General features: G+C 38.7%; 1 protein-coding gene across 3 annotated transcripts; it reads right to left on the reverse strand.

Annotated features, from left to right (window-relative positions):
- Window positions 1-1,557: 1,557 nt before the first annotated feature.
- RAB18 (RAB18, member RAS oncogene family) lies at window positions 1,558-17,421 on the reverse strand. Of its 3 annotated transcripts, XM_059818747.1 has the most exons (7): window positions 17,314-17,421; window positions 14,590-14,645; window positions 8,864-8,925; window positions 6,816-6,888; window positions 4,893-5,011; window positions 4,749-4,815; window positions 1,558-3,252 (listed from the first exon to the last, which is right to left on the reverse strand). In XM_059818747.1, the coding sequence occupies exons 1-7, from the start codon at window positions 17,379-17,381 to the stop codon at window positions 3,074-3,076; spliced, it is 624 nt and encodes a 207-aa protein (XP_059674730.1). In that variant the 5' UTR covers window positions 17,382-17,421; the 3' UTR covers window positions 1,558-3,073. The 3 variants fall into 3 exon arrangements, with proteins under 3 accessions (XP_059674730.1, XP_059674732.1, XP_059674731.1); XM_059818748.1 differs by lacking the exon at window positions 4,749-4,815 and having other exon boundaries at window positions 3,108-3,252; XM_059818749.1 differs by lacking the exons at window positions 4,893-5,011; window positions 6,816-6,888.
- Between the last annotated feature and the right edge of the window lie 351 nt (window positions 17,422-17,772).

Below are 17,772 nucleotides of genomic sequence, written 5' to 3' on the forward strand. Positions count from 1 at the left end.
ATTGCAGGAGAACAGGAAAAGTGATGCTGTATTTTGGATAAAAACCCCACTAGCAATAATAAAAAAAAAAAGCATCTTGAAACATCCACCAGAAGCCTGTTGCACCTTTTTAAACAGTAGAAGAATAAATCCAAGACAAAACAATAACAACACTTAGTAGTATTCTCAAGTGTAAGTTCAAGAAGATGCAACTGCTGTGCCATATTCTTCCAGGCTAGTGTAAAGCCTACAGAAAACCTCTTCCAGACACAAGTACTTAACTGTTAGTCAGCATTTTTAATATTGACTACAGAGTGAATGAACTGGAAACAACTTCAGTTTTAACTGTCTTTCATAATCATGTAAGATTTTGCAGTTATCTCATCCTGGTTTAGAATTTTCTTATAAAACTATCTGCGATGGAAATGGACACATTGTCATTACTTGATGAAAAGCAAACAATAGCCATCTCCGTTATCCCTCAGCTACCTACTGAGGTAGACTGAAGGATCTCTTGTGCATACTTCTCTGGCTGCAATACTCAGTATTACACAAAGACAGGCTTAAAACAGTATTAAGTAGAGATTATGATACAACTTGCAAGAGTTTCAGATATGCTTTCATTACAGCTACAACAGAGAAAGTGCACTTGGAGATAACGGTGATACAATTCTGACCTGCAATGAGGAAAAACAACTTTTGAAGTATGGGAACATTATTTGAAAGATGGCAGCTTCCCCCCACCCCCCAAAAAAAAAGGAAGAGACAAGAGGAAGGATTTTTAAAAAGAAAGTAGCATAGTAAGATGCTAAATTTGCTCTAACAAATACTGGAAGCACAGGAACCCACCCCTCCAGTACATAGCCTCTTGACAGAGCAATGAGGAAAAGTGGCGAGACTCTAGGAAAAGCCATTCCTCAGAGACATAACCAAACATGCTTAAAAGATAAAACTAGCTCTTCTATCTTCAAGTCAATTAGAAAACAGCTGCTTTTTTGAAAAAAAAAAAAACCAAAATAGCCGTCTAACTGCTCTCAGTCTCACTAAATATGCTGTTTCAGAATACTCCTCTCTCCCCAGAAAAATTTTGCAGGGAAAGAGGGAGCAAATGGCTTGATTCTTTTGCAGAACAATACCCGCTATTCAGAGTACCCTGCAGTTCCTCCCTTTGACATGAGCTGTCAGATCTGGCAAAGGCAGAATGAAAGATGAATCCAGATCCTGTGATAAAAGGACCTTTTGTGAGAAACTGAAAAGTTAGTCTCTTCTCAACATAGGGATGCACCCAGACTAGGGGGAAAATAAGTACGGAAATAAATTACAGACATAAGCTAACAATATGGTACTGGCCCAATATTACTGAAATAATACTAAAGTAATTGTTATTCAGAGTTTTAATGCTCCTACAAGTTTCTTCCACTGCTAGCCTACAAAAACCAGAAATCCTTTCACCTCAATGCTAACAAACAAGATTTGCTCAGCCCACATATTCTGCATGAAACAGTAATACAAATCTAACATTTTAATACAATATGTATGTATATTTAATATTACATTTACATATTTAAATTATCCTACTACATTAACAATACTATAGATACAACATTTGGTAAAAACTAGCATGGTTAAGTCTTCAAATTTTGGTATTGTTTTCTAGCAAGTGCAAAACAGAATAGAAAACAAAAGTTTCCATGTGAAGAATAAAGTGTATTTTAACAGAAGCAGCCAAGACCTGCTGCAAAATACAGATCATGTATGCTGACATTTACACAAAACCTTGCAATAATAAAAGGTACTGTCATCACTATATTTACAAGAAACTGCCCAATAATTGTTACCAATTGCACTGTAGTGATTATTTAAAAAAAAAATCACAACAACACAGCATCCTTGTCTCGTCCTTCAGAAATCAGAAATCATTTGTCTGTAAGAAGTGACCTTGTTTAAACTGTACGTGCTAGAAAATATACAACTCTACAATAGGAAGAGGTTAGAAAAGTTGAATACTGTGGAAAAAAAATTTATTAGTCTATACAAGTCTTCTGAAACAAACCATTGGCTTTGATACAGTAAATTCAAGTGAATACTCAATACAATAGTATATTCCATACAGAGATCAAGAAGCCCTATAGCTTCCCATTTAGTGTCTGACAGGAAGTTTTATTTCTGAACAAGTAGCCACACAAAGCAGACATGTGATAGAGATCTTCACAGCCACAGTGAGCTACAGTTTGAGATAAAGTTATATTACAAATATTTAGGAAAATTAGGCATCCGTACTGAAGTGTGGCATATTGATTCACAATGAAAGAACAAAGATGTCATTCACACCCCTTGCCAAAAATGAAGACTTTCTACAGCAAGTCTAGAGCAGACCGCATCATAAAAACCTAGAATGCAAGAGTACCACAAATTTAGTATATAAATATCACAGGATTAAAACTCCAGTTAAGCCATCAAATGAAGCGATGATAAAAAGAAAAAAGGGTGTCCCCCAGCTTTGCAAAGGAAGCTTTCAAAGCATCTCTTCAAGAAGGTGCTGATACCAACTATGGCCTGTGCCAATTTGTATTTTAGACAGCTCTGCTGAAAGACAAAAATTTAGCAGATTTGTCTAAGAACCATATAATCTTGCTGTTTTTAATACCATAAAAAAGCATTTACTAGAAGAAGTGAAATGTAACATTTATAGCTCACACTGTTTAAGATCTGTGCACACTGTGTAGTTCTATAATTTCAAGAGTATTTGAAAATAAGACAGAGCAGACAATGCAGTAATGTTTCTGTTAGATGGATTTGTTTAGAATAGTTACATGATGAAGAATGTATACAGTCATAAAATTTTTAGTGCATTTGTTCCTGCACGTTATTTATGCTACTTATAAAAACCCGAAGATTGCAAGTTGGGCATGCTTACCATAACATTTTCAAACTGGGAAAGCTGCAGAACATTTTTCCTACAAGTGTTCACTGCCATGATACAAAAAACAAGTATGTGCAAACTGCAAGGTCCCTAAAAATAGCATTTAATGAATTTATGTACAGAAAGATGTCACTATCTGTTTAAATATGCAAAGAATAAGCTTCCCAAAGTTTATAACATAGAACAATATCCACCACATGCTCCTCCTCCTCCATATCCTTCTTCCTTGTTTGATAACTTTACACCTCTGTTTTGGCTCTCACTCTCCCACAGTCCAGGAGTCTGAATGATTTTTTCAACAAGTTCTTCAAAGGCACACTGTACACCATCGCATGTTTTTGCACTTGCCTCTGGAGAAGGGATGCAAGAAGTCAAGTGTTAGCATAGCTTCCAGTAACTTGTTTAGTAGTTCTCTTTCAGTTAAGTCTCAACCTACAACCTAGACTTACAACTTCTACAATATATTCTGCAATAATGTAGCAGTGCCAAAATTGCAGGTATGCAGACTTCTGTCGCCACATAAAGCAGCACCTCCAAAGACTCTTAATAGAAGAGCTTCCAAGTTGAATGCCACTAGAACGTAAGGAGACAGTTAGAGCTTAATTTTTCTGTGGAAAGCACTTCAGTAAGAAGAAAGGAGGGTTCTACTAACTTAAGATGTCTAAAAAAACCTGGTTGCTGTTCTGTATTTCAGTTCTGTACATTAGTCAGAACTGCAGTACCACCATACCATAAGAAGCAAGGATCCACATTGTAGGATTCTGGGTCATCCTCCATGATACAACTCATCTGATAAAAAGCAATAAGGGATCTTATTTCTTCTGCAGTTAGCAGAATTCTAAGTAATTTCACTCATTGACTTTGGCTGAGCCCAAGAAATTTACTCACAGGCTATACTATGAGAACAGCAGATACTATCTGAAACTGTTCAGTCCCACTAGGGCTTGCCTTGTTTTTCTACACAGTCATGCAGATACTTAGCATATGTAGCATGAAGATATATATATATTTACTTATAGTTTAATTTTCATGTTTCTTTTCATCTTCCATGCACTTAACAGCTTGTGCCTTAACTTTGAACTTTATTTCCACATCTGACACTATAGCCAAAAAGAAACACAGCAAGGTACTAAAAGACATGTCATTAGTCAGAGATGGGAACATAAGCCTAAGTACAGGAAATGTCAGTGAACTGCTTTGCTACTGGAGTCATCCTATAAAGTAATCCCTGCTGATTCTTAAATGAAACATGTAGTAAAGTTATGCATAAAGAATCACTTCACCACCCACTTTAATTTATCATTACAAGGCTTTGCCTACAAGACCCATCTCATTTTGCAGCAAGATGAGACCAACATATTTGCTACAGTCATGATTACATCATTATTCGATCCCACCCACCATTTGTAAGTTAATTATATTCCTACCTATTTTTACATCCCAGTTCTAATACAGATTTCTGTCAAGTACCAGCTCTTTGCTATACTGAAAGCTGGCGACTAGTACCAGTTTTCCCTCTTTCATTTTGCTGCTGTTATCAATTTAGCAAGTAGGCTGGGACAAGAAATCAGACAAAACCCCAAACCTAAAACAAGTTTTGTCAGACTACAGTAAAGTCTGTATTCCACCCTTAATCCTTACACATTTCCGTATACTCATCCACAGTTAGAATAGGTATCTGGACATATTTAAAAAAGATGGGAATGCCTATTATCTTTATACCTACTGCAGCTGAGAAATATCATTAATTGGATTGTACGTATAAAGACCATCAGTCCTACAGAAGCAGTACTTTTCATTATGTAACAAAAATCAATTAAGATCTCTGCAAATATCTATAACATACCTATGAACAACATGGAATGTTTTCTTGCAAATTTGAGACCTTCATTTCTGTCAACTTCACGGTTTTCCTATAAGACATAGCATTAATATGCATTATTAACAAAATACACCAACATATTACTTACTGCAGTTGAATTCAATTTACCTTATCAATTTTGTTTCCAACTAGCATTTTCACTATGTCATTCCTTGTGCAGTATGTTTCCAGTTCATTTAACCAGTTATCCAGCTTGACAAAAGTATCTCTTCTTGTGACATCATAAACTGAAAGATATTAGCAATATTACTTCCACAATATTTTCCAAGAAATACAGCTTACATTACAAAACGAGCAAAAATTACAGCTTTTTGAATTAGAAAACTGAGGAAGTCCCAAGGATTCCAGTTTACTTACTACAGCAAGACAACAATTGGAAAAAAGTTGAATATCCACCAGCTCAAAACACTGATGATGCTAATGCAAAGCAACTCAAGATTCAGTCACCTACTGTTCTCAGACTAATTTATGTTAAGACATCCCAGCTTACAGGCTAGAGACTATCATTCTGCAAAGAATTTTACACTTGCAGACCCCGATGTAGGATACTTAACATTACTACACAAAAGATATGCAAAAAGGATAGCATGACTTTCTGCACCGAGTTAATTGATGATAATTACACTGCTGCTGTTCTACTGATTTAGCTGAAAAAGTAAACTGATCACCAAATCCTCACAAATACCAGTGAACTACTGAATTTTCAGCATTTTAGTGTTTCAAACTATTTAGCATTTGTGTGTGATATAAGTAATAAGCCATGCTAGGAGCAGAAAGGGCAGAGAAAAAGCAAGTCTTGTTAAACCTAAAATCCACTACTCAGCAACTATCTAATAGTTACCATTTCAAACTATGAAACTATTTCTTCCTTCATTCTCACATCCCATTTGCAGACAGACATAAACAGTTCATTTCAATCAAATCTATAGCTTGACTTGCATCAACAACCTTATTTTTAGGAAGTCATTTAACAAAGAAATAGTCAAGATAAGATTATTAAATAAAATGAGAGCAAATCTCAACAGCAGAACTTTCTAGCTCCCAGACAATGCTTGCTTAGTTTTACAGCTTTCAACAGTAAGTGGCAGGTTCAGTGCCAGCAATTAAGCGACTTGACAAGACACGTCTTGACAGCATCTTCCTATATGAGGAAGGTAATGCAACTCAGACTTGGGAAACAATACATAAAAACCAAAACCTACCAGGAAGTCTAATGACAGAGGTTATTCCAAGTTAAATTCTTTAACTGGACACAGCAACTTACCAAGTGTTTCTCAAGTCAGACACAACTTCAAAAAACCCCAAACTTATTCCCTGCCCTTACTTCAGTTAGCCCCTCAATTCTAGTGGTAGAGAAGCAGAACTTCAGAGCTCAGTGCCTAGTGAACAGGTTTCCACATACAAAAGAAAAGCAAAAGAGACTTCACTGTGAAGTTGCAATTATGGGTTCTGGCCTGGGTTTCTCTCACAGAAACTGATGCTTTTTATGCTCCTATCTAGTCTTTTCTAAGTGATTCTGACTATGTAACATCCCATCAGTATGGAGACACAAACAGCAAAAAATCCCAGCCAGACTCCACAGTGTTTACATTAATTTCATTAAGAAAAAGAAATAGGTAGAAGAAAAAAGAGAAAGCTATATACATACTGATACAGAAAGAATACACTGAGGAGAAGAGAAAAATCTTTTTTTTTTTTAATCTGGGCTTAGTAAGCACAGGCAAAATACAAAAGTAATAAATAAAAGGTAAATTCCTGGCAGCACAGGGACAGGTCCAAGCTATCCCTTCAAATAGCAGTAGCTTTTAATCTCATGCAAAAATTAGTGGTTCTCAGGCCAGTGAGACTGACACTACATGAGAAAGAGGTCAGACATCAAATTCAAGATCCTTTAACGTATGAATTGTTCAACACAGATACAATGATTTTTAGTATCAATTAGATATTATAAAAGGTTATATTAGTTTGTATAACTCCAATGCACAAGAAAACCACAAACTTATTCAAAATACCATGCAAAACTATACTTACCTAGGATAACACCTTGTGCACCTCTGTAGTAACTGGGTGTTAATGTTCTGAACCGCTCCTGACCTGCAGTATCCTAAAAAGCCATTCAGAAAGTTCCATTATTCAGAATTTGAGCAGAATCTAAGTTTAGCTCTCAGGCATTCTGCTTCTAACGAATATACTTTGAATCTTATTTTGAATGTTCAACTACCAGATTAACTGAGTTTATAACCTCCCCTGCTGTTATACTGCACATTAACTTTGAGATTTGTATAGTCTGTCCTGGGAAACACCTTTAAACTGTTAGGTGTAGTAAATAACCGGACTATAATGCAATACAATAGCCATTTCTGCAGAAGCATTTGTTCTGCTGCTAATATGTCAGCAACAAGGAAGAAAGAAGCATAGCTGCAGTACTAACTAAGATTTTGTAACAAGCATCAAAACCCATGGCAACAAAACCAGTTCCCTCACTTCAACCACTCTGGTCCAATTAAATTTAATTCAGTGCCAGGGTAAATGCATTTAACATGCTATGACAGAGCAGAAGCAGAAATAAGTCAGAGATTTTTCTGGTTTTAAGTAAAGTTGAATTTACATCCTCAAATTTAAAGTTTCAACAGCTCTGCAAAAAAACAAATACTAGAATGCTGCTTTTTTATCAGAGATTAAGTTATAGTGCACACTCATTGCAGACTTTATGCATAGAAGATTTAAATAACTTCATCCAAGTTACCCCAGGTTAGAAGCAACCCTTGAAACACTGTGGATTCAAAACGGTTCCCTGCCAAAGAACCTGAATAACCGAACTGGACTTCCAACATTCTACAAGTCACTCAGTCAATTCCACACATCTCAAACTGATTTTGTGTCATGATACACCTTTACAAGCTTTTCTTTTCCAATCTACCTCAGAATTATTTCTTCATATTCACCAATATGAAAGAATATAAACCTTAAGTCAGTCCTATGTAGTATTTGCCATCCTATGATCACTCATCATTCTGCTATCAGTCTGTTTTTCCTCCTATATGTCTCTCTGTCAAGTTGTTGGAGTTATTTTCCTTGCCAAACCCATTTATTTTAGTGATTACTACTGTCACACTATGATGCAAGTCCTGTTTATTAGTCAAGATATGAAACACCCTCAAAGCAACAGAAGTATTGCAATATCTAGTTCATGCTCCACTACTACTTCCCAAGGAAGTAAAGGTCAGGTGCCTAGCTTATGTAAGAAACAAGGTTTTATTCTTGCTTGCTACAAGAAGTCACAACTGGCTCTGAATATTCAAAAGGTGCTTCAAGTCACACAAGTGCGGAGGCTGGTTTGCAGAACGGAGAATGTTTAAAAAAAAAGCTTGGAAGTACTCTTTCTTTCTTGCCATGAATTTAGAAGTTCTAGTTTTAACTAGAGTAGATGCTGAACACTCCAAGGCTAAGATTACAAACACTGCCTCTCCCTCTTTCAGCTGCATCTGCTACAAGTAACAGTGACCTCAAGCCTATAAAAGTCTTTGTATGAGGGCTACGAAGTTTTCAGGCTAAGAACTGTTTTGAGAGGTAACCTTTAAGCATAAATTGAGCATGCAACATAATGCTTAAACTATTAATACACTACTAAATTTTGCCTAAAATGTGTAGGTTAAGAAGTGCACCCTTTTAAAATCTGTCAAGTACAGACAAGAATGATGTATACAGGGAAGTCTCAGACTAGTGAGGGCTAAGTCTTTAGAAGTTAAATGATGAATTACTAATTAAAAAAATATAGGAATGGCCACATTCAGTTTTAAAGTCCGATTGATTTAGTACCATTTTATTCCTCCTTTTCTTTACACCCATCCCAACCAGACCCGGAATTGGTGCTGCAGAAACAGCGCATAGGCAACAGAGTTACGCCATTAGGCAGTCGCCCCACAGTTCATTCCACCTTCTGAATGGTTCAGTATTAACTTCCCACTCCTCCAAACCTCCATATTAAATAGAAAAGGATTCTATACAAATGGTACATTATACAAGCCATCACTGTTCCTAAAGCAAAGCAATACATTAGGAACTTAGGAGATACTTACCCATATTGCCAGTTTAGCTTTGTTTCCATCAACTGAAATAGTTTTCACCTTGAAGTCCACACCTAGAGGAGGAAAAACATTTTAGTTCTTCAAACATACTACAGCCATTTTTAAAAGAGAAGATGTAAAGAGAAAAGAAAAAAAATAATCAAACTCAGAAAACAAGTTGTGAGGAACAGGAAGAGTAAGTTTCATTAGCTGTTTATGAACCTTCCTCAAAACTCAACGTTTTGTTGCTGAAAGGCTTTTGCAAAAGCCTAAAGGCCTTTTTAAGCCATTGACTCAAAATATTTTATGGAAGTACTGCAAATACTACATTTCCTGTATTAAAGCACATATTCCAGGACAAATATTCACCTTTATAAATCAAATGGACTAACTTTCTATTCATTACTCATACATTCGTTCTCCTTGAGTATGTCCATGGTCTTGAGGAACAACATACTTTCAAAATAAAGGAAGCTGCATTCAGGTAGCTATGCACTCTGTTTCCCCTATCTCAAACAATCTGACCAAGTCCCATCAAGGTGATCATTCAGCAGTAAACCAATATAGACAGAGACTCATCTACTACGTGATCACTATCCTGTGAGAAATAATGTTAGATGACATTCTAACTGTTAGAGTAATTCCTCTAACAAACATGTCAAATAAGCTTTGGATTATTTGAACACACAGTATATCTCTTACAGCGATTCCAGCAACATCAAGGACTCACCAATACCATGCTCAGTGACAGAGCAAAAAAAAAAACCACCAACGTGGTAACAGTTCTGCTGTCGATTAACAGTCATCCACCTCAACATCTGACAGTTTCCGACCCCCCCTTTTATTTTAAATACACAGGAACCAGCAGACTATCACTTGCCCAAGGACAAGCTACACAAAACTCAAGCCAAGAAGGACAAGATGTTAATGACTGTGCAAATTTAAAGGATATAGCAACACACATCAGTCAGAGGCTGGGTACAGTTATGATCCATTTTGCTGTGATTTGATCTTTATGTTACCAACAGCAAGTAATTGGAAATATGTTTAAATTATTCTGGAGTGACTCTCACTCCCCACCAGGCAAGAGCCCTGAAATGAAGCAGTAGTGTGGAAAGTGGATACCTTTATATGAACTACTTCAAGTGTAAGAGCAAATATTTTGCACTTTGACTTAAAATGGTAGTCATCATACTTGCTACAAGAATAATAATTTCTGGGTTAACTATTCTAACACAAAATGTTTAAGTAGGGCCTCATGATAAGTGTGCTGTACTTATATTCCCAAGGCCATGCAGATTACAAACAAGTGCAAACAGCTGCCAAAATACGTTCAACTTACGAAGTCACAGAGGGTATATGGGATGCTTAAGAAACTGCACATTGCAAGCAGGTCTATGACTTCACTGCAGCTGAGTTTTTAAATAGCTTTATTTAAAAAAAAAATACACACAATTTTTATTCCACTGTTTCACAGCTTCAGCTCACTAGTGTTCCCTGAAGTGTCAAGTGATTTTCAGGCTACATTCTGCACTGGAAGAAGCCCATACTCTTTATTTCAAGCAATATTTTGCCAAAGTACCTTAACTTTTGCAGTAACTGAACAGAACTCCATTTTTTTTAGAGACTAAGAGTCTTAGTCCCTAACTTAGCAGTAATGCAATGCTCCATGCCATGCACAATACAGTTACAGGACAGTACATTATTCTAGAGTTGTGTTCACAGAAAAGAACAGTCGCTATTAACTTTGTTTTAAACACCAGTTCTTAGAGCTTTACCTCATTCATAGAAGACTGCTATGCTAGCAAGTTGACTCAAATTGATCTTAAAGAACATCCTGTCCAGCCAATTTTTCAGCACTCAGCAGTAACTCTCAGACTAACAGAATCTCTTCTTCCACTGTAATTGCGCATTTCTTTCCCTAAACTGCAAAAGTCACCATTGCTCAACCAGGATGTCCAACAGCTCATAGCACATTCTTTTATCCATTAGTCTGACATCAAAACCTGTGTAACTGCAGATATTACAAGCCTATCAGATACTTAACAAATCAAAAGTATGCCATAGTAGTTTCAAGAAGGAAAAAAGTTCTCTTTAGGACAAACGTATTAGGTGTATTTTAAAGCCACAGTATCCTTCTCCCATTCAGTAAACAGATCCAGTATCTTGTGCCTGCACAGCTCTGCAATTTTCATTTAATGGAAAATGCATATAGCCCTTTATGTTAGCCTTGCTGCTGGCTTAAAATTAAAAGATAATGCTTTAAATTCTGCATGAGCAATGCAACTAAAATAGTGAATAAGCCCCGTGTGTTAGACTTATTACTGAAAAGCAAAAGTATGAAAATGAACTAATAGCACACCAAACTATATGCTTTAAAGTGATCAAGACATGGCAAATATAACTCTAGTAAATCAAGGAGCCCAACACATACAAAAGCCAGTTAACAAAAATAAATCTTTTAAATAACTAGGTTTTTGATTATCAGTCTGCCATAAAAGAGGACAAGTAGAAAAAATGCAGAGCTCAAGAAAATATTGTTAAGTTGAACAAACAGGGTACTTATGTTTCCTAAATACTTCAGTGAAATACACACACGTTTCTGTGACAGGTGTCAAATTCTGAGCTTGTAAGAGTGATGTTTCAACCCTTGACAACACAAAGCTGACAGTGCTTTCCACCATGCCTTGGAACGCAGTCATAAACAAGACAGCACTACTAGACTGTACTCCTGTGCGTTGACACATACAGCTGAGCCAAATAGAGTCAGCACTACACACTAACATACTATGGACTTACAGTCTACAAGGAATAGCTCTGTCACCTTCCTGCTGCTCTCACATTCAGGCCAGCATGCCATGCTGTATTTACAGGAAGTGCAAAATCAGCTAGAGGGTATTATTTGTGTTGTAGGTAACTGACAAGTTGGACAGCTTAGAGTTGGAAGACCTAGCGATCTGTTAGGTTGAATAAAACATGGTTAATCCAACTGAAGCAAAATATTTGCCCAAGGCAGCTTATTCTTCTAAGAATACCACAGAATTTTTACAAAATTCTGAAGAAAAAACCCCACAAACAATAGTTTAGGGTTTCATTTAAATTCCATCCAGTAGGTCTGTGCAAGCTACGAAGATAAGGTACATCTTAATAGGTCACTGCAAGGGATCAGTTGTGCTACAGCCAAGGCTTTCCCTAGTGTAGTGATTTTGTGTGCAGCTGTGTGTTTTGTTGTTTTGGTTTTTTTTAAACCTATAGCATGTATCTGTTCACTTTCTAATCCAAATAAAAATCTAGTCACTTGAACCAGTTCAGCCATCAGTATGTAGATGACATTGAAAGATGACATTACTTCTAGTCAATCCATTCATTTTGGAAAAGCACCATACTCTGCAGTCTCAAAAGAAAAGCCTTAAAATTATTTTAAAACCTCTTCCGTCCCCAAACTCAAAACAAACTAGCGTTTAAACAGCACAAAAAGAAATCCAGGTTGAGATTCACAAAGTGTTTTGGCATTTCACTGTCTTGTGAGTACCTGAATTTGGCATCTAGGATCTGTAGCTGTTCATGCAGCACGTAACAGTTCTCTAAGAACTCACTCCAAGTACTTTATCCATATGAACAAAAAATCCTGCCCTGAATTTAAAGCTGACATGTTGCTTTTTAGCAATACATTCACCAGAAAAACAGCAATGCCACAGCCTAGTAGTTTAAAAAAACAGAAACAAGAAAACAAGTAAGAACAACCCAGATTCTTTTCCCCTTCCAGTTAAGTGGAAAAAAAATTAAAAGAGAAGAATCTGCTAATCCACATGAGTGCTCCACATACCATGCTATAGGACTTCTGCAGTTGGGGTCACAGTAGCTCTACTGCACAATACTACAACAAACAAACATCAGCTAGAGAGGCCTAACAGTTAGGTGATCTAGGCCAGCATTTGCTCATTTCTCTAGAAACTTCCTTTTCCTGCCAAATGATCATGTTCATTCCAAATTAGTATATCTATTTCAGAAGTCAGTCTCTATTTGAAGTAATGCTGACACTGAGTACTCTTCCCCCTTTTCCACATCAGAAACATAGCAGGGTAAGACCTGCCAGTAGATCCTACTACTGGCAGGTAGGATCTGCCAGTAGTAAACCTTGAGTTGCTGCTATCTAACAGCCAACAATTAGTTACCACACATGCTGTTGTGAATTTTGACAAACCCAAAGAGGAAAAATTACTCCAGGAAATAATTCCTTAGTTTCTGAAATAGCACGCTGATGTCAGTTTTTGACATTGGTAAAGAGTATTATGTATAAACAGCAGAATGAAAAAAAAAACAACTAAGAAAAAAAACCAAAAACCCAATAAAGATGCCCACACTGAGACCGAACTAGTCTATTGGTATCCAAAAAATCAGGAAAGATAAAGTAGCTATTCTGCACTGACTTCCTGGCCCACATGGTTGACATACCAAGAAAGTAACGTGATGTGAAGTACATACAATACCAAAACTATTTAGATTAGAATACAAGATTGCCATCTTCATGACCTGGTCTGTTCCACTCCTGTTTCCTTCCACCTTATCCTCCTTCATGAACTGAGGTAGGGCTACTTACACAAGTTCATTTTTTACGAGCAATGAAATTAACAAAAATAGGCCACATTTCTCCCCTCCGCTGCTCAGTGCTTTACATGAAACAGTACTCTTGTATCTTATTAACATTAATGAAAGATAGATCAATTTATTGATTTCTTAACCAATTAGACAGAGCTGGCTTTGTTTACCAACAGCTGAACTCAAAGAAAAAAATCTGATACAAGTCCTTAGCCAGAAGCATTCCTACAGAGAAAGTAAAAAAATGCAATTGAAATGCATTGTGTGGAAAAATCACCTCTATTTTCTATTACATTTAATTTGGCACAGAGCTGCATCACATTCTTCGAAGTTTCATTTTGCTTCCTTTGTCAACCATTTACATAGTATATCCTGCATTCTGGGTCACTCTCCTCCAGCACAACTGACCTCACTGTTGGAAGGTAGCATAGCATAGCAATGACACATCACTGCTTTTTTCCCAGCAGCTCTAGATTCTTGGCTCTCTTCCATTTTCCTCAGGAGCCTAGCTGCCAAGGAACTGATTACTAAATAGGAAAGAAAAAGCCACATTGTAATTTCCTCCCTACAGAAGAAAAGCAGAAGCCACTCAGTGCCCAGTACACTCTAGTACTGTCAGGAGTTGCAAGAGCTAACATCCCCTACTAAAGACGGTCTTAAGTCTTCTTAAGATAGCTATCAAGTACCATATTACATAGAACACAAGTTCTGGACATCAATATTACTACTGAAACAACTTGATAGCTATCTTGCACAGATAAATCAGTAGGAGACATAACAGTAGCTCTTACATTTCCATTTTAGCCTGAAATACTGGCAAACAGTGCACTGCAGGTTGTTCCACTAGAGCTTTCCACTGCCTATACCTATGACTTACATCTTCTTGGTGAAGGGTGACATTTACGTCTGTTTTCCTAGCCAAGGATATATTTTTGCATAAAGGGGACAACTACAGGCCATTACAGTCAATGCTCTGCACCAATGAGCGCTGCATGCTAGAACTGTGTCCACATCATTCTTTTCTTACAAAGAAGCAGACATGTCTGAACTTCACTACTGGTTAGGCAAGTCTGAACAAACTACAAATTTGTACTGAAGTTGGTATACATTTTTCTAAGGTAGCATCAGCACATACTTACCAATCGTTGCTGCTAGTTCTGGGTCAAATGTATCATCTGTGAACCGCAGCAGAAGGCTGATAGTGGGGAAGAAAAATAAGAGTTGCTGTTATTGCAGCATATCTGTAGCTTGCTGGAAGCCTATAAATTACAACTCTGAAAGTAACAGCAAGATCACATAGCTAAATAAAAACACATCTCATTTTTCCGTAATTTCTCTCCTACAAAAAAAAAGGGCACATGAAAATAATACAGTAGACAAGCTCTGCTAGAAGGCCAGGCCTCTTCTCTGCATCTATTACTGAGTATGTCTCTTTGAAAACAAAGTACCACGCAAGTTGTCAGTTGCCTGAACAGTCACATGGTCTGCTTCTCAAAGCAGTTTACTTAGCTCTTATTCTATTTTTGTCCTCCTACGATTCAGTGCAAAAGTAAGATTTTTTTGGCTTCGTATTGCCTCACACAGTATTTCTGTAAGCTTGAGAAGAAAATTCCAAGTCAGCTTTTCACCCCAGAAATAGCTCCTTGAACTAGGCACACAGCAGAACAGTAAGGATTACACCCATCAGAAACAAAGATGCAGAAGTTTAATAGTAGAATTAGTTCACCATTGTTTTACAATTTTGTATCTTTTTGTAGATAAGGACTTACACACACACAGTATTTCCCCCATCCTGATGGATATGTTTGCTACCAATCGATGAACAGCTACAAGTAAGATTTACCAGCACATCACACTATAGTAGTAGGGTCCCTTGAAGAAGTGCCAATAATGCCAGTGTAATTGTGCCAAATGTAAATATTTTGGCAAAAGACAAAGATTCTCAGCATACAGTTTTTAAAAACACCAGTCTTGTGCATCTGTGGCAAGTGTATATTACCATGTGGCAGACAGCTGTTTGCTATGACTGACAGCTTCCATTCATTTCCAGGCTAGAGAAACAAAACAAAGCTCTATTTATTTTTTAGTCTCCCCCCGCATTTTTTTTTCTCCTCTATTCTTTTTGCATGTGAATTTAGCAACCAAGTCATTTTTAGCATTTGGACACAGTCCTGCACTGACAAAAAAGTGACTACTGAAACCCCTTTATTTCAGTAAGGCTGGGTGACAACTCTGAAGTTAACCATAGACCAACCTTTTTTTTCCCTTACTCAGAACCCCAAAACCAAATGGTAGCTTTATTTACCAAAGAATAATTAAAATTAAAAAAAAAATGATAGCACATGGGTTTTTACTGGTACCTTCAGACAGTTGAATCAGGATGCTATTTAAGGGCAACTATTCTTAGTTACAACCAAAACTAGTTTCACTCAAAACAGACAAAATATGGAACCCTCATACTGCCACTAGAATAAAAACATCAGTTTACAAGTCTTGAGTGCTAAGCCCAGCCAACCTCTACTTTCTCCACGTTTCTTTCACATGAAGATATCATCATCTACAAAGTACAGCACACTCACAGGAATCAAGTTTAAGACAGCATTTGGTTCAGAAGTCAGGACTCCAACTGCTTACTATGCTATGCTAATACAACTTTAACATCTGACCTTTCCTAGTTAAGGAATAGATAAGTGACACAAACTCAGGAATAGTTCAATATTAAGTTCCTGTACCTGAACAGCTGTAGTGTTACTACCATTTCATAGCAATTTTATTTCCTCTACATAGTCCCTTTTAACATTTTTCCTGGTGTGAAGAAATAAGCATGTAAGTAGGTACACAAAAACATTGTGCATACTATCCGTCTCAGGAAAAATTCTTCCATATGGCCACATATAAAAGAGATGACCTCAACTAAAAGAAATTTGCTCAGATCATGTCTGTCACCAGAGGCCTACTGTATTAGATTATCAATTCAGCAGTCAACTCAAAGAAGAGAGTGCCAGATTTTTAACAAATAAGGGTTTTTTTCTTATTAGGAACTTATATGTTATTTAGGGTCACTGTAGAAGACTCAGATTATTGCCATAAAAACATTAAATCTGACATGACTAGTGTGGTGCATTCCCAGATGCCCTCCTGCATTTATATCACACTTCCTTTATGAAGATCTATGCCACTAACAAAAAGAAATTAAAAACACAGAAATACTAAAAGACAAAAAAAGGTAGCTTAGACAAAAGCCATGAAAAGGGCAGGGGATAGGGGGAGGGGAGGAAATAAATCTCAAAGTACTTGAGAAAGAGTATGATTAGTCAGCATAAGAATCAGTGGTAGAACTACTTCACTGCCTACCTGTATGGCCCTGTTCCCCTCCTACACCCAGTGCTGGGTTACTTGTGACTCTACATGTACATGTTATGGACCAGATTAACCCCAAAGTGCTACGGAAATGTACAAGTACATCCCTCTTCACACGACACAAGGCTGCACAGGACACAGGGAGGCCCAGATCCCCCTGGCCAGGCCGGCAGAGCTCTACTTCGTCTCAGTTTCCAACTGGGTCAGGCAGACACCAGCTCTCCCCTCCCCGCCACGGGGCCGGCGGCTGGGGAAGGGCTGCGGAAAAGGCAGGCAGCCCCAAGCAGGGGCAGCCCCCCGTCTACAGGAGGGCCGGCCGAGTAGGGGCGAGGAAGTCCCCCGCCGCGGGGCCTACCCCTCCTCCAGGCAGGCCGCGCCCAGGCCGGGCAGCAGCTGAGGCAGCGGTGGGGTTGTCCAACGCGGCGCCGCGGAGGACTAGGCCGGGCCCTACCGGTGCCCAGCGTCGTGGCAGGAGAGGCTGGGGGAGGCGGGCGCCCCCTCACCTGGACTTGCCGACGCCGCTCTCGCCAATGATAAGGATCTTCAGGGTAGTCAGCACGTCCTCGTCCATCCCGTCAGCGCGCCCGGCCCTGCCCAGCCCCGACCGACGCTCCCTGCGCAGGCTGCAGCGGCACCGCCTGCGCCTGCGCGCCCCGCCGCCCCTTTTCACTCGCCCCCTCCCGGCCTGCCCTGCGCATGCGCCTCGGGCACCTCAGGTGTGCCAGCGGCGGGGGGAGCGGGAGAAAAACACCCCCGCCCCTACGGGTGGCGCATGCGCAGAGGGAGGGGAGCCGAGCCTCCCGGCGTTTGTTTACAGCGGGCGGGAAGGGTCCGCCCGTGCTGTCAGCGCGCGCGTGCGCACTGGGGCGTTGTCCGTGGGCGCGTGCGCGGCAGGGCGCGGACCCGTGAGGGGCCAGGGCTGGTGGGGCGCCGAGCTGCTTCGCGCCGCCTCTGTGAGGGGT

The sequence above is a fragment of the Gavia stellata genome, chromosome 6 (genome assembly GCF_030936135.1).
Source record: "Gavia stellata isolate bGavSte3 chromosome 6, bGavSte3.hap2, whole genome shotgun sequence".
Taxonomy (NCBI): Eukaryota; Metazoa; Chordata; class Aves; order Gaviiformes; family Gaviidae; genus Gavia; species Gavia stellata.